Source organism: Zonotrichia leucophrys, chromosome 19, assembly GCF_028769735.1.
Source record: "Zonotrichia leucophrys gambelii isolate GWCS_2022_RI chromosome 19, RI_Zleu_2.0, whole genome shotgun sequence".
Lineage (NCBI taxonomy): Eukaryota > Metazoa > Chordata > Aves > Passeriformes > Passerellidae > Zonotrichia > Zonotrichia leucophrys.
Window position 1 is genome coordinate 8,516,508 of NC_088188.1, and position 17,194 is coordinate 8,533,701.

The 17,194-nt window shown below is 49.5% G+C and overlaps 2 protein-coding genes across 10 annotated transcripts in view; both read left to right on the forward strand.

Annotated features, from left to right (window-relative positions):
- RPH3AL (rabphilin 3A like (without C2 domains)) overlaps nt 1-6,173 on the forward strand; it is a 40,628-nt gene extending 34,455 nt beyond the window's left edge. For all 9 annotated transcript variants that reach the window (XM_064729099.1, XM_064729094.1, XM_064729102.1 and 6 more), the window contains one exon: nt 3,876-6,173. In XM_064729099.1, the coding sequence (XP_064585169.1) occupies nt 3,876-3,910 (35 nt within the window). In that variant the 3' untranslated portion in view covers nt 3,911-6,173. The remainder of the gene's footprint in view (nt 1-3,875) is intronic.
- A 6,302-nt stretch (nt 6,174-12,475) lies between these two features.
- Nucleotides 12,476-17,194, forward strand: part of DOC2B (double C2 domain beta) — a 38,306-nt gene continuing 33,587 nt past the window's right edge. The window contains exons 1-2 of the mRNA XM_064729093.1: nt 12,476-12,592; nt 16,524-16,650. The gene's annotated coding sequence lies outside the window, so the exon portion shown is untranslated. The remainder of the gene's footprint in view (nt 12,593-16,523; nt 16,651-17,194) is intronic.

Here is a 17,194-nt window from a genome sequence, read left to right on the forward strand (position 1 = left end):
GCCCGAATGCCAAGCCAGCAGCAGGGTTTTGGCCAGGGGAGGACAAGGAGCTCTTAAGGAGAAGTTGGAGGTTTCCAGCGCGCCGCTCCAGCTCCGCCTGGGCTTTGCTGGGGCTGATAATGAAGCCTGGGGTTTGTCATAAAATGACTCATTGTCAGAGCTGCATTGGGATTGAGGCAACCTCAGCCCATGAGCCAAAGTTTCAGAAGAGTGGTGAGTTGAGAGGCTGCCAGTTTTATTATTTTTTAAATTTTTTTTTACCACCTGCTCTCAAAGCCTTTCAAAAGCCCCATTTTCTGAGGGGCTGCTGCTCCTTCTGCTTCTGCAGCTCCAGCTCCTGGATGTGCCTGCTCTAACCTGATAGCTTTCAAGAGGAAGGTCACACACTCATTGTCCTGAAGAAGGTTTTATCCTAAAGAAAATTAAATTTGCACATATGGAAAAAGAACAGTTTTCCTTTTCCCCTCTTGCTCCCAGCTAGGGCAGGTGACTCACCTTGTTCTGGCTGCACAGCTGATGCTGAGAGATGCCTTAAAAAAAGAGCAAAATCCTCACTTGTGTTGATTATGATGTTTTTATTAAGGAAGGGGAATATTAAACAGAGTGAAACAAAAACAATCAGTATCTTACAGTGGTTTTCATTAGCCCAGGGAGAGCTTTTAATGGAGATAAGAAATCCGAGCTTGGGCCTGCTGCAGGGGGTAAATGAAACCAAAGCCATCTCCCCTCAGATCAGCAGCAGGTTCTGCACTGATGGGTGCCAGCTGATGGGCTTCTCAGCATCCCCTGAGGAATCTGCCCCAGAAATGGTGAATCCTGCTGGCTGCTCCACGAGCAGCTGGCTGCTGGGGAGTGGGGAACCAGCCTGGCAGGGGCTGTGGGGCTGCAGAAGCTCTGATTCCTGCTGGAATCAGCTCTGAGAGGCAGCCAGGAGAGAAGCTCTAATGAGTGAGTGCAAATCACAGCCTCCCCATCTCTGCCTGCTTGCCAATGTGTTGTCTAAATCATTAATACTTAAAGAGTGGTGCAGCAGCTGGCACTTCAACAGAGGCACGTTGAGCGGAGCTGAGACAAGGCTGGCACTGCCTGCTGAGGGTCAGAAATGCTCTGGGTGTGCAGGAATGGGGTGAGACCTGCTGCAAAGGTCCCCAGGTGTCACCAGGTCCAGCCTGAACCCTCCTCCTGCATCTCCTTTATGCTGGGAGATGGACAGGGAGTGCTGCTCCCAGCTCTCTTAATTTGGGCAGATTTACGCCCTGTCTTTCAGGAATTGACTGGATTTAGGAATGAGGTGCTGTCTCTCTGTGGGCTCCCTGGCTGGGTTAGGCATCCACTTTTTGCTCATAAATATTCAAGCTGTTAATACATGAGCCAGGCAGAGCCATCCGGCATTATTGTTGTGGCAGGAAATTCTCTGGGCATCTTTGAAGTTAAAGCATTAACTTCTATTTTCACTTCCATTCTTCTTCTCAGATGTCTGCTTTGCTCCCTCAGGGACCATGAGGAGGTGGCATTTTGCTTCAGTGGGTCTGACTACTCCATTCCATGTGGGAAGGAAAAAAAAAATAAAATGTCCTAACAGTAATTAGGCTCCAAATGAGGTAGTAATTTCTTTAATTACTTGCTTCGTGGCAGTCTTTGGGGAGTTGACTTTTGTTTTCCTGTGCTTGGTGAGAAAGTTGCTGAGATGTTTTCAGGCTTGTTCCTTGTTTGTGTGGATTTCCAGGGCTGGTTTTGCAGCAGGCTGGAAGAGGTGGGAAATCCCTGCTTTAGGGCACAGTTTGGGAAGGACAGAGGGATCAGATATGAAGGAAAGACCCTCACCCACACCCATGAAGCCCCTGCTCCCTTCATTGGCTGCCTCATCCCATTTTTCCTCCTCTTTATCCCCTTTTGCTCACAGGGATTGAGTTTTCCTGCTGCCAAGGAGGAGGATAAGTTGTCTGTCTTCCCCCAAAGTGAAAAAAATTGAATTGTGCCTTCATGGCTGAGGAGCTTTGAGCTGTCTCTGCCTCCTCAGATGCACAGAGCACCGAGTGGTCCTGCTGTACTTATAAATAAAACATAGCTTTGGGTAGTGGCAGCATTAGGAAATGATTCAAGGTTTGCATTCCAGATACAATGCATTTGTAAATATGAACCTCAGGAGAAGCCTGTGCCCCCTTTCCATGTTTTGAGGGAATTAAAATATTTTCATCCTCGAGTGGAAGAAGCAAAACATTTCCAGCTCTTTCAAGCCCGCCTTGGAGTTAAGCGAATAAAGGCTCAAGTAACTAAAAAATAAATTACTTTCACTACTCCTGTAATTCTTTATGGAGTTTTAAATTGAAGGCTTCTTCCTTCAAAATAGAGGGATGACAAAGATTCATTCTCTCAGCTCTTCCACTCAATCTATCAGGAAACAAGCCTGCTGCTGAGGATGAAACTCCTATTTTTGTGCCTTCTTTCCCACTGCAGAGGTTTGTGCTTTGCTCTGTGATCAAACAGCCTGTCTGGCCTCCTGTCCCCACCTCCTCAGGCTCATCCTCTGCCCTGTGCACTGCATTCACTCCAACTTCCCATTCAGCATTTTGCACAAAGCACCGGGGGCAGGAGCTGATGGCAGCTTCGCAAACAAAGCAGGAAGGGAAGAGCAGGGGAAGTCAGCGAGACAGAAGCGAAAAGTGGATTTTGGAGTCTTTGTAAACACACAGAGAGAGGTTCTGTGGTTATCTTTTAGCAGGGATGTCAGGCAGCAGCTGCTGGCAGGAATTTGCTTTGGGACTCCTGGTGCCTTGAACAATTGACATTGAATGCTGTGGTTCCCCTGTCCTTTCCCAAAGAGGAGCTGCAGTGTGTCCCAGCACAGCCTGAGCTTGGCCAGGGCACTGAAGGGATCAGCTCAGGGTTGTTCAGTCAACAGGAGCCCTGTGAAAAACGCCAATCGCTTGTTTTTAAATTTTAAAAGTTTAATAGCAATAAAATGGTTATAAAAATTGTAATACAGTTACAGTAATAATAATTTGGACAGTTTGGATTAGGAAGATATGAGACAATAGAGACAAAGAGTTAGAGATGTCTGGGTACCTTTTCTGTGTAAAATAAGCCCAGAAAAGGACCCACGTTAACAGAGGATTAACCCTTAAATACAGTAACCTGTTGCATATTCATACACCTCATACATGATGCATAAATTCCATTCAAACACAGGATTTTGTCTGGTCAGTGCCAGCTTCTTCCTCTGGATCCTAACAGCACCTTCGAGATGGGAAGTTCATTTCTCCTGATAATGGAGCAATAAATTCTCTTTCTCTGAAGGATTCAGGTGTCCTGTGGCTGCTATCTCGCTGCCAGTCCTTTCTTTAAAAAAAGTATCCTACATAGCATCGTTTCTATTTCAACATTTTGTCATAACCTAAAACTATATTTAACACACTACTTAAGAGAATTAATACAGCATTACTTTCTAACACAACACATATAATGTTCATTTGAATATTTGCGAAAAGCCAATCACAAAATGCATGCATTTTTCCCAGGCCCAAATCTGGAGCAGAGCAGGGCTGTGCCCATCCCCAGCTGTGGCTGATGTCCATGGCTTAGAGCAGGAGAGCAGGAATGTCTCATGGACCAGTCCTAGCAGCACAACTCCTCATTTCTCCTCCTCTCCACATTTCCCTCCCCTGGCTTTTCTTCCTTTAATCGAGTCTAATGGGCTCTGACTGCTGGACTAATGATGCATAGATGTTCTCTTTATTATTTTTAGGGAGCTCTCAAAATGGCACTGAGCACACAAAAGCAACGTGAAATAACTCCGCGGAGCCTCTCCCCCTCGCTGCTTTCCAAACAAAAACTTTTATTCTTTTTTTTTTTTTTTTTTTTGTTGTTTTTTGAAGGCAAGCGAGGAGCCCACACCAGAACACGGCTCTGATTCTGAAGGGGGTGAAGATGGAGCTGCTTTGTCCTGGATCCAGCACTGCCATTCCTCATAACCCACCCCAGACAGGAGCTGCTGCCTGTGGTGATGCTGTGATGGCAGCAGAGGGGCTGGGGCTGGGATTTGCTGCCATCCTTGTGTTTGTTGGTGTTTTGTTCTGTTTGGAGTGAGTTTGGAGGGGGCAGCAGGAACAGAAGCTCCTGATGAACCTGGTGAATCTCCTGTTCCCTCCCTCCCTCTCTGCTCAGGGTAAAGGAACACTCCAAGGAATTTGCTGGACTGATGGGTGCCACCTGATGGGGTTTTTCACTCCCCTTGGAGTGAATTTTTCACTCCCCTTGTGCTCATGGGAGGGTGGGGGTCTGGGGAGATGTGTTTGCTGCAGCACACCCCCAAACCCCAGCCCAGCTGCCCAAATGGGATAAAAGCTTTCAAGTGACTTTTATCCTGTAAAGCTCTGCAGATTCCCCTCCCACGTGCACCCACCTTCTTTTGCCTTTTTTCCTGGAAGTCTGGAGCATCTGGCTGGCTCTGGTGGTGTCATCATGAGTCAGGCTCCTGAAAACTGCATGCCCTGGTCCTGCTTATCCTCCAGAACGGACAATTTCCCTCTGAGGCCTGACAGATGAGAAAAATCAAATTACCTCACGTCTCTGGAGCAATTAGATCTTTGAAGGCCTGAACAAAACCCACACTGGGAGTCTGTGTATTTTATTAAATGCTTTGGAGCTGACCTGTCTATTATGAAGAAACAAAGGATTCCAAAAAGTTCCCTCTGAAATCACGGAGTTAAAGGCAATTTGTGCCCATTAATGTCAGCCTTTCCCCTGGTTATTTCTCTTTTGTTCTGCTTCCCTTTGCTCTGGGCACTCTGTGTGCATGTAGTGTGTGTTCTTACAAACGGCTGCAGGATGAAGATAAATGAGATTGGGTGCTGGAACACTCTGGCAGGAGATGGGAAATCAATCCCTGGCTTGCTTTGCAGATGAGCCTGGCCCAACAGAGGCCGTTCCCTCACTGCTCCCCAGGTCAGTGCTGTGGCAGCTTGCTGGTGGAATGCTTCCAGCCCTCCCTCTGGGATCTGCTCCTGCCCTTTTGCAAATGGGAACAAAACCTTTGGGCTCCCTGAGACGACAGAAAAAGAGATCCCTGAGTGTGAGGGGCGCACCATCAGTGCTGGAGAGAGCAAGGGGTGAGGTTGTTCTCCTCTGAGGGATGTTTTATGGCATGGTCTGTTGTTAACCTGGCCATTAGCAGCATCTGTGCAATGGGAGATGCCAAAACCATCAGCTGCAGCTGAAAAAGGAGCTCCAGCTGAAATACTGGTGTGGTTTCAGGGCTGTAGGGCCTTCAGTTTTCAATGTGTGTAGGCACCAAAGAGAGTTCTGTTGTGCCTTGAAGCTTTTGACAATCCAAGTGATTCTTGTCTGGCTCATTAGTGCAGTGCCTCAGCCAGCCTGGCCTGCCAGGCAAAGTTAATTCCACAGCAGAAGGAGAAGGGAAAAGACTTTTAGGAATTGACTCTGTTTTCTTTAAACCCGCTCAGCTCCGCACTGAGTTGGAAAGAGCTTTTGAAATCTCGAGTGTCATTCCTAGCTCTCCTTGTGTCCCTTGTGCTTCTCTCCAGGGCAGTGCAGGCAGGTCCCTGGTGTCCCCATTCCCACCCTCATTTCCCACCCCATGGGATCCCAGCTCTGCTCAGGAGCCTGGGAGTCCTTGCTGTGCCACTGTGGGGCATCAGCTTGGTTTTTAACTGAGGCCAGATTTTATAAAACACCCTCAGAGATAAATTTGACATTGCTCTGGTGCTAGCGAGACTGGAAACTTTTCTTGCTTATTTTAACTTTATTTATCTTTTCTTTCTTACCTGTGTATTTTAACTCCATGGGGTAATTCCACCTGAGTTTGAACCAGAACTGTTCAATCAGCTGTGGAAAGACTCCTCTTGGATTGAGGGAAGGATCTGGTCCTGGACAATGTGATCCAGGCACAACTGAATGTGATAGAGGAATATCTGCAGCTCTGGGCACTATTTTATTTTGAAGACCACTTTTCCCTTTGTGGTGATTGTCTTGGTTGTGTTTTGTGGCTTTTGTTGGAATATTATCCTGAACCTGTACCTGTCTTTTGAGCCAGCTCAATGTGGGCAAGAAGAGCTCAGTGAATGTTTTCAGTCTGCTCTGGTCATTTGTGTTTATTATTTTCTTGTTCTCACCTCCATCCCTCACAACTTTTATGTGGTGTTTTACTACTGGAAACAATAAAGCTTTTGCTCAGTAACAGCTCCTTGCCATTCCTGAAACAGTAAAAAAAGTGGGTTTTTTGTAGATACTCTCCAAATCCTCCAGCAAGGCAAGACAATAACCCAGCCAGTGGAAATGGGATTGGTGTGGCTGGACTTTAATTGAATCCTGCACTTGAAAGTCACCTTTTGTCTTGTCCCCTCCTCTGTGCCTGGTGCTGGCAGGGGCACAGATCAGCTCCTCAGCCCCTCCCTGGAGGTTTTCCACACTGCAACCAAGACCCAAAGCAGCAGCAATTGTCCCCACAGCCTCTGTGACAAGCAGGGCCACCAAGAAGTGCCTCTGTGTCTCCCCATTGTGAGCTGAGCTCACACAGCCCTGGCTCTCCTGTTCCCTCAGCATTCAGCCTCAAGGTTTCAAATAGCTTTTTAATCTGTTTTTTCTTTGCTTTGCCCTGCTCTAAAAGCTCCTCGGTAATTGCAGTTGGGATTGTTGTGCTGGGGAGCTGCCGTCAGGCCAAGGATGGAGCGTGTCAAGGACTGAGCAGCTCCGGGGCTGCTGCTTCCCCTCCCTGCTTGCCATGACAACAGCCAGCAGATGGGAGAGGCGGCTGTGGGATCTCTGCGAGCCACAAACGCTGCCTGGGCACTGCCAAGCGCCCCTGGTTGGTTTTTATATTTTATTTTGGGATAGGGAGGGAGGGCAGTGGTTCCCCTGTTAGAGTCGTCTGTGGCCAGAGCGATTGGGTGAGCAGCTGGTGTTGGGGTGTGAAAAATACCAATTTGTTTTTAAAATTTTAAAAGTTTAATAGTAATAGAATGGTTGTAAAAATAGTAGTACAATTGGAGTAATAATAATTTGGACAATTTAAATTAGGATTATATGAGACAATAGAAACAATGAGTTATGGACAGCCCGGGTACCTTTTTTGGGCAAAATAAGCCTGAAAAAGGACCCACATTAACAGAGGATTAACTCTTAAAAACAACAGCCTGTTGCATATTCACACAGCTCATACATGATGCATAAATTCCATTCAAACACAGGATTCTGCCTGGTCAGTGTCAGCTTCTTCCTCTGGATCCTAACGGCGCTTTCAAGCCTGAGCAAGGTGGGAAGAAGTTCATTTCTCCTGATAATGGGGCATTAATTCTTTTTCTCTGAAAGATTCAGGTGTCCCTTGGCTGCTATCTCAGTGTGAATCCTGTCTTTAGATAAAAAAGTATCCTACATAGCACAGTTTCTATTTTAATGTTTTGTTATAACCTAAAACTATATTTAACACACTACTTAAGAGAATTAATACAGCATTACTGTCTAACACAACACATATAATATTCATTTTAATTAGCAGCAAGCCTGGTGACTTGCTGCTAATCAGAGCCTTATCAGGAGAGGGCTGCTGGCAGAGACACCTCCTCCCCTGAGTGTGACTGACCTGTGATTCCCGAGCTGACAAATCCCCACAGCGCCGTGCCTGCTTTTAGTTATTTGCAATTACACAAACTTCTGTTCCAGCAAACTTCTGCTGTGAGCAGAACAGGGGTGTGGGAGCTGCCCTGGTCTCTGGTTTTTGGGGCTGGATTTGGGGAGATCACACCAGCTCTGAGACTGGGCCTGACAACCCTGCTGGGTATTTCAGAGACTCATCCCCTAAAGAATCCCCTGATCCATTCCCAGCCCCTGGGACAGCAGCTGGGTCATCCAGAGCAGCTGATTCCAGCATTCTTTATTTCCCAGCTGGTGAAACCAAGCCCAGGAGACCAAGAGAAGCTCAGTGACCATCCAAGCAGGGGCAGGAGGAGCAGCCCTGGAGCTGCTGACAGGACAGCCCTTCATCTCCAAAAGTCACCCGTGCCAAATCCAACCCCTCCAAGCAATCACACTGTGGCCCTTCAAATGGTGCCTTGGAGGGAAGAAAAACAAACTGAGAGATGGAAATGAGGGATGTAAATCTTCCAGGCTATGTCTGGGAGGGACCTGGTTAATCAGCATCACTGAGCAGCCTTGCTGTGGTAAGTGCTGAGGAGGAATTCTGCCAAATTCCCCGGGTTTGGAAAGCAGGTGAGCTGTGTTCTGTTTGAATCCCCACCTCGGGATTGTTTTTCTGTACTTCCAGAGTTGCTGTGCTGCCTGTAACACGAGCAATTGGCTCCTGTGTCCTGGGCGTCTTGGCATGGGATTTATTAATGTCATAAATAAGAATATCCCTGTGAGGGTGTGGGGTATTCTGGGCTGGGGAGTTCCTGAGCCTTTGTTTCTCCCTCAGCCTTGCCTGTCCCAGTGCTCTGGTGCTAATTGGTGCCACGTGGGTATTTTCAACACTGATAATGTTTGGGAGCTGCCTGGGGATTGCAGGTGAGGCTTTCCCCGAGGTGCTGCCTTGCCAGGTTTGCATCGTGCTGTGTCACAGATCCCTGTTCCTGACCTGTCACCGTGGGAGATGCTGGGATTAGGGTGATGGAGTGCTTGGAGAGGATAAACAATAATGATGCTGCACCCAAACAATGCCTTTCACTTCTCCCTCCTTTCTTTTCCTGTCGCTTCCCCATTCAGGCTTAATAAGATCAGTGCAGATAATTTCTGTGTTCGTGCAAAACATCATTTTCCCTCCTGTGCTTTGCCAGCTGCACTGCAGTGGGGAAGGAAAATTCCCACTTTCTTCTGCTTGGTTGTGGATGGGTGCATCTCTTCCTCGAAGATAGGGAAAGGAGGGTGAGAGGGCTGGAAGGGTGGAGGAGAAATCAGATGCAGCCAGGTGCATTACCTCTGTGCAAGGGGGAAGCCTGCAGGAGTCTGATTTTTGCAGCACAGTCTCAGTCCTGATGGATTTTGAGATAACATAAAATTCTCCATGGCTTTTTCCTTGGAAACAGCCTGAGCCCTAGGCTGGGTTTAGTGCCTAGGGTTAGGGTTTGGAAAACCACAAAGCCCAGAGCTCCAGGCACACTGCAGCTGCAAAATGGGATCCCAAGGACAACAAAAAGCTGCCACAAAATGCCTTCCTCCAAAACTTTTTCCTTGGAAACAGCCTTAAACCTAGGCTGGGTTTATTTCCAATGTTAGGGTTCCAGCTAGGTTTAGGGTTTTTAAACCACAAAGCCCAGAGCTCCAGGCAAACTGCAGCTGCAAAATGGGATCCCAAGGACAACAAAAAGCTGCCACAAAATGCCTTCCTCCACAACTTTTTCCTTGGGACCACCCCTAACCCTAGGCTGATTTACCTGCCCAGGGTCAGGGTTAGGGTTCCAGTTAGGATTAAGGTTTTTAAACCACAAAGCCCAGAGCTCCAGGCACTCTGCAGCTGCAAAATGGATCCCAAGGGGAACACAAAACTGGGGTTTTGCTTAGTGGGACAGCACAGCCACCCCACAGGTGCCTTCCTCACCTTCCTCAGAACAGAGCTGGGCTCTGAACCCAATCCCGCAAGCTTGGATTCACCCAGGTGAGCAGATCCTAATTCTCCTTTTCTTTCCAGCCTCTCCAGGAGGGGAAGCAGCAGCTGTGGCTTGGTTTGGGTGAGCAGACCCTGCAAACACCATCTGAGCTTTCATTGCTGTGGCAGCATCCTCGTGTGCACCAGAAAAGGGGACAGAGGGCTCACAGCATCCCAGGAAAACCTCCCCAGCAGGAATCTCTGCTCCTGATGGGTTCAGGTAGGTTTAATCCCAAAGGCACTTTGGGGTTTTTAGCTCTTCTCATCTTGCAGGCCAGCACTCAGAGATAAACCCCTGTAATTTGCAGATTTGTGGTTACCCCGAGCCTGGGTGGAAATGGTTTGGACAGCCCTGGGCTGGCCCTGCTGTCAGTTTTTATGGCAGCCTTTGGAAGGAGCCAGCAGCGATTTTGGGGGGCTGGAGATGCCTGGGAGTGAATGTGCAGCTCCTGATCCCTCCCAAATCACAATTCCCGGGGTTGTGGAGGGATGTGGTGACTCCCTGAGCAGCTCTGCCCTAGGGAAGCACTCAGGGACGCACAGCCAGTAATTTTCAATTGAAAAAAAAAATTAATTTTCAGTAATTTTTAATCTCACCCTGTAATTTTGTGGGTGGGCTGCAGGACTTGGTGCTCAGATATTCCTGCACTCCTTTCATGCTGGGGCAGGTTCTGCTGAGGAGCCCAGGAGGGGAAACTGCTGATTTCTTACAGCCCCATAAACCTGATGTTGCCACCAAACTGCTGTGATGCTGCTTTGAAGGGATTTTTTTGCCTTTCTGTAGTTGCAGAATTTCTGTGGTTTCCGTGTTTCTGTGCTAAGAAATCAAGAACCAAATAATTGAATCTCCCTCCCCCTTTCCTATAAAATCAAGTAATCGAATCAAAGAGCGCATGATTTGAAGAGACAGAGAAAGGAGTTCATTTTGGCCTCCCTTTATTGGCCTCTTAAATTCCGAGCTTTGCAGCCTGCTGGGAGTGTTTTATGGATCCCTTTTCACAGCTGTGAGTGGGATGGACTCACCTGCTCCTTTTCCTGGGATTTGGGAGGCAGCAGGAGCTTGGGGGAGCTGGGAAGGACAAATTTAGCCTGGGTGACCCCAGTGCTGAGGCTGGGGATGGATAAGGGGCATAATGAGGTCCAACCTGTGTGAGGAACACCTCGAGGAGGGGAAATTTTGCTTTTTGTGGGCACCTGAGTGGTTTGGGATGTCCCTGACAGCAGGAAATGTCTCCGAGGTGGAGGTGCCAGTGGCCTGTGACTGGTCAGGATGCAAATGAGATGTAAATTCATGTAAACATATGTCCCCGTGCAGGTAGCAGCTCATGCCCAAATTATGCAAATGGGATCCAAATTGGAACCAGAAGGAGAGGTGGCATTCCTCAAAACACAAACTTTAAAATGAAATTATCACCATTGAGGGGGGCACCTCCCAGGTCATTAGAGGAGTCACTTTGCCCCAGTGCTGAAGCTGGGGATGGATAAGAGGTATAATGAGCTCCAATCTGTGTGAAGAACACCTTGAGGAGGGAAAATTTTGCTGGTTTTTGGCACCTGAGTGGTTTGGGATGTCCCTGATAGCAGGAAATGCCCCCTGGGTGTAGGTGCCAATGGCCTGTGCCTGGTCAGGATGCAGCTTGATGGGGATGCAAATGGGATGTAAATTCATGTAAACATATGTCCCCGTGCAGGTAGCAGCTCGTGCCCAAATTATGCAAATGTGCTAATCCAATAACGCTAATGCCATGATTATCCAGCAGCACGGGGTTCATTAATATGGTTCCCTGGCTCTTACACCCATCACTGTCAACATCACTGTGCTGAGCCCTCCAGCATCCCTGGCACGTGGGGCCGCTCTCGGGGAGGGCAGAGGGCACCCAGGGCATGGGGGCACCAGGAAGGGCCCCTCACCTGCCACCTGTCCTGGCCAAGGGGCCACGCTCTCCTCGAGGCCCTTCCTGGCAGGAGCAGACCTGGAGCAGCTTTCCCAGCTCCTGCAGAGCAGCCAGGGCAGCATTTCTCCATATCCGTGCTGAGATCAGATGAACAGGGCTAGCAGGGCCATCTAGTGACTCCTCTGGCTGCTAAATGACCTGGGAGGTGCCCCCCTCAACGCTGATCATGTTAAACTTTGTGTTTTGAGGAATGCCACCTCTCCTTCTGGCTCCTGTTTTTTTCAGCTGGGTTTTCTTTGCTCCAAAGTTTTCTTTTCCCTGGATCACCACAGAGCTGGGAAATGCTCCTGCAGTGGAGAGGAGCTTTGTGCTGAGTGGGGTGACGTGAGGTCAGGCAGTGAACAGCCCCCGGGTCTGAGAGCATCCTGCAGGCTGGCCTGGCTGCCCAGCCCTGCCAGGATTGCTGCTCTGCAGGCAGGAATCTGCTTGTCTGGGCTGTGGCCTCAATTCCTTCCCTGCTGCCCCGCAGGTGCTGCTGTGAGTTTGTTTTTGTGGTGCACGTGTGAGCAGCCCTGCCTGCTTCAGGAAATTTGGGGTTGTTTGGCTCTCCAGCAGCCTGATCCCATTGTGGATCTGTGGGGTCTTTCCTCCTTCTTGTTCCTCTTCCTTCTTTCCCCTCTTCCTTCTTGTTCCTCTTTCTTCTTTCCCCTCTTCTTGCTCCTCTTCTTTCCCCTCTCCCTTTTTGCTCCTCTCCCTTTTTGCTCCTCTTTCTTCTTGTTCTTCTTCCTTTTTGCTCCTCTCCCTTTTTGCTCCTCTCCCTTTTTGCTCCTCTTTCTTCTTGTTCTTCTTCCTTTTTGCTCCCCTTTTTGCTCTTCTTTTTGCTCCTTTTCTTGCTCCTCATCTTGCTCTTCCATTTCTGTTGTTTTTTCATGTTGGCGCAATGCTGGGATTCGTGGATGGAGCCAGGAGAACGCCCTGGCACCCAGGATGGGTGATTCCCTCACATCTCATGGTTCAGCCTCATGCTCCAGGGGTGGACAGGACATCTCCCAGCCCAGGGAGGAGCAGCAGGCAGGACAGAGCTGCCCCAGAGCCGTGCCAGGTACTGCACAGAGGGGTTTGTGTGGATTGCTTCTGACAGGATGTCATTAGCCTGACGTGGATGTGGGAGAGGAGCAGCTCTAAAGCTCTCTTAGTGCAGCCAAATTGCTCTTTAATACTGCAAACCCAAGATGTTATTTTGTGAATCCCTGGAGCTCGCTCTGCTGCTGGTTATTGGTGGCGTTTTCCCCTCTGCTTGCAGCCAGCTCTGAATCCCTGGAGCGTGGGGTGGGAGCAGTTTCCCCTCTGGTGCCTCTGTGGAGCTCTGCTGCTTTCTGCCCTCACTTGGCTCCTCCTGTGCTCACTCTGGGAGCTGCTGTGACTCCTGAAATGCCTCTTCCCACCAAAATGTGAGCAGAAAGTCTATCCATTTCCATGGCAACGGGGCCGGGCCCTCACTGCTGATGGGGACTCTGTTCCTGGACATTCATGGAGTGGGAAGGGCCCAGCCCCAGCTCAGCTCTCCAGGCCAGCATTGGTGTCCCAGCCACCACAGCATCAGCTCTGCTGCAAAATGAGCACCAGGCTTTGCTCCTTGAGCAGGGATGGGATGCTGTCATCCTCCTGCAGCTGGGAGACAGCCGGGAAGAGGTGAAAGCAGGGTGGAACTCCTGAGACAAGTCAGCTGGATAATCTCAGAGGACGTTGACTCCAGCTTGGGGAGGCTCTGAGAGCAGATAAAATTAGTCTAATAGGAGTTGATGCTGCACAGAAGTCTCCCCTCCCTTGATTGCAAGGGTCTGCGTTTGTCTCACAACAATCAGAGCCAGCCGTGTGAGAGGGTGGCTCTGGTGGTGGCAAACCCATGGAGTTCAGAGGGACACACAGATCAGGAGAGAAATCTGAGGGAAAAAACCCAAAAAGGTTCATCCCCAAGAAAACCCCCCTGAGGACTGAGCCCAGAGAAATCTGAGGAAAAAACCCAAAAAAGGTTCATCCCCAAGAAAACCCTGAGGACTGAGGCCTTGGCAGTGCTGTGCCCCAAGACTGGATGTCACCCCAGTCCTGGGCACTGCTGGGGTGGATTTTCCTGCTGTGCACAGCCCCACCCTGGGTGGGTTTATGCCCTGCTCCACAGAACTGGGATTTACAGAGCTGTTTGTCCCCTCTGCTGGGCTGGCAGTGCCTGGGTGTTGGCACAGGGGTGTCAGGGTGCAGAGCAGGGCAGGCCCCCTCACCAACAGGAGGGCTCAGGATGCTCCTCAGGACTCCAAAAAACCCTCAGGACATGGAAATTACAAAAGAAAACACCAACTATTTTGGGATTCCCATGGAAATGGCAACATATGCTGAACGTTAAACATCAGCCCCTACCAAAAGTATAAAAGCTATTCTGGGCCCATCCTGAGGATGCAGGGAGAGCTGATGCCTCCCTCCCTCCCTCCTCCTTTCCAGCTCCTTTCCAGGTCCTTCTGCAGGTACCAAAATGCTGGCCAGGAGGATTCCATCCACCTTTTCCACTGGTTGGGTGTCTCATAAAGTCCCTGGGAACCTTAAGGAATATTTTGAGGGGAGAGGGCCCTTCCCTGCTGGCATTTGGCCCTTGCCTGGCTCAGTGCAAGGGTTTGTTTGTGTCTGTGTTGTGAAAAGGGATGTGGGCTGTATTCCACCACAGCGATTTTGCTCACAGCTAGTAATTGCTGGTTAAATCTGGTCAAATAATGGTTGTTAGCAGGGCCTGTTGGAGCACAGATAACTTCAGATATTATCCAAGCAGAGGAGCAGTGGGGGCCGGGGTGCGCTGGGATATCAGCACTGATGGGGAGCCTCAATCAGCACAGCCTGGAATAAGCTCCTTAGGATTATTTTGGCCAAGTTTCCCAGTTATCACCATTATTATTATTGCTTTACTTAGCAAATGCAAAGGCTGTTTGACCAGGTAAGGAGTGCAATGGGCTCAGCCAGGGCAGGGAACTTGGAGGGGAGCTGAGCATCAGCCAGGAGACAGAGCCAGCCAAGGAGCCAGGCACAGGTTGCTTTTCAATTAATCCCCCTCCCATGCACACAGCCATGCTGCAGCTCAGTGGAAAAAAATAAAAAATATGTTTCATAGCTCCCAATCAGGGGAGCTGAAGGCAGGGTCAGAGCTGAGGGATGGAGGGGTCTCTTGCAGCAGAGTTGGCATCCCCTGGCAGTGTTAAACCCCCCAGCTCTGCCCCTGCAGCCAGATTGAGCTGCTGGTGCCTGCTGGCACCTTCTCCTGCCTTACAGCTGTGGGGACTTTCAGGCTTAAAAATGGTTGGGAAAAGCAAAATTCCAGCTGGGGCTGGTGTTGCCTGTGTCACCTCCCTGTCCCACCTCTCCGAGGTCAGGGATGAGATCCAGAGGTGGTGAAGGCTTTGATTTGGCATCTTTGTGCTCTCTCCAGCAGAGCAGGGGGCTCAGAGAGATTTTGAGTTGACAAAGAAATAAATAAAGAACCAGTGGGTGAACCCCTGGAAAGCAATGGGATGTGCCAGCCTGCTGCTGTGCTCTCCATTTGGAAATGAATTGATCAGACTGGAATCAGCCCCTGCTCTCATGGATTTAAAGCTGGAGCAGCAGAACTTGGTGCTCAGCATTTGTAAGAGAATTGGTTGAAGTGTGTCCTGAGGACAGACAGTGGGTTTGGGTGTGTGTTTAATCTGTGTTGTGAATTTTTGGGGGCTGTAGGAACATTCCTTCTGTTTCCCCATTTCCAGAGGAGGAATCTGGGCTGTGGCACAGGGAGAGTGAGTGCCACAGGCGTTTTGTGGATGTATTTAAACCTGTGCTTGTGCCCCTGTTCAGGGCAACATTTAAAGTAAAACCTTGGAGTTGTCAGAGCCTGGACTGGAGTTGGAGTGACAGTTCCTGCATCCCACAGCCCAAGCACAATGTCACAGGTGCTGGGCTCAGTATCTTGGGAGAAAACATGGGTTTTGACAGAGAAAATTGCTCTTCTCCTCATCCCATCCCTGCTTGGATGGGGGCTCTGTGATATCCACCTCTCCCTCCCTATGCCCTGACAGAGTGGCTCTGCTCCTGCCAGGCAGAGCTGTGAGTTCAAATTGCCATTTTAACATTCAAACTCTCTCTTTTCCTCCCAGGGGGCTGCTGGGGAAATCAAACTCCCCCTCCCAGGGCAGCAGAGGCCACGGGCGTGGGCAGAGCAGCCCCAGCAGAGCCAGGGATCAAATCAAGTCACATTCCAGGGCATTAGACAGACGGTGGGAATTAAGAGCTTTACCTGGAAACTGGCTTTGTATCTGCCAGCCCTGCTTTTGTCTTCCAGCCCAACTTTCTATTTTTGTCCCTTTCTCCTTCTGTGTTGCTTTGTGTGACATGTTTGGGGAGCCCTGGGTACGTGTGGGGCTGTGCAGCCCAGGAGGGAACACTCAGGTAGGAAAAATGTGGTTTATCAAGACCAAGCTGCTTTGGGGCTCATTAAAGGCTGAGAAAATGCTCCAGCTGTTTTCTGCAGGCTTGGGATCAAGCAGGGACCACAATGTCCCACCTGGGCTGTGAGCAGTGAGTTTTGGTTTGGGTTTATCAGTCTGTAGGGCTGGTGATGGGGTCTCCATCAGGGGCCACACCTGCCCTGCTTCAGGGAGTTTTTCTGCTTCAATTCTGCCTTTTTTTGTCCCCTTGTTGCTCTTCTGGGTGAGCTGAGCCTCTCCCATTTGGTGCTGCTGGATCCTGATTCCAGCTGTGGATGCAGGAGGAAGAAGAGTCCAGAGGTTCACCTTAATTCCCAGAGCCTTGATTTTCAGCCCTATAAAACAGGAGGAAGAAGAGTCCAGAGGTTCAGTTTAATTCCCAAAGCCTTGATTTTCAGCCCTATAAAACAATCTTTGCCCATTTGGGTCTTTGAGGAAGCGTTTGAAGCGATGACGCTTTTGTAATGGCAGTAACGGCATTAGGCTCTCGCATGTAACTTGATTTTATTTATTTATTTATCTGCCCTTTCTCAGAGGAAATTGCTGCTATTTTCTGGGCATCAGGCCCAATTTCTGCTTCACTCTGTCTGAGTCCACACCACATCCTGCGTGCTGCACCCGAAGATGGAGCCTGTGTGGATGAACACACCCAAACCCAGAGGTACCTCCTTGTGCTTGCTGGGATCTTCCCACCCATAATCAGCCCACCTGTGAGGTTTTCAGCCTCTGAGTGGCATTTCCCTCTGAATTAACGTCCTGGGAGTCCTTGGATGTGGGAAGGGGGTTAAACTGAGGCTGGATCTGCTGTCAGACCTGCAACAGGCAGGAGCCACCTCGGAGGGAAAACACAGCAGGGACACAAAGGAGCAGAGAAAACACAGGGACACAAAGGAGCAGTGAGCTGCCTCCTGCTCTCCCAGGTCATTAGATCATCCTCAGACGTGCCTCGTGTCTGGGTGCAGAGCAGTGACAAGTTTGGATGCTTCAGGAGAGAAACATTCACTTGCCTGTGAGGAGTGAATGAGGTTGGTTTGCCTGGTGTCAGTGTGTTATGACTCAAAGACTTGCATTAACATTTACCAAAATCTGAATGAAAGCTGAACTCTCTGCTGCAGACAGACAGGTTGGGTGTCATTTTGTTGGGATTTGGGGGAAATCCTCTGAAGAGAGCAGAGCTTTGTTTTTAATAATCACCTGCCTGCCAG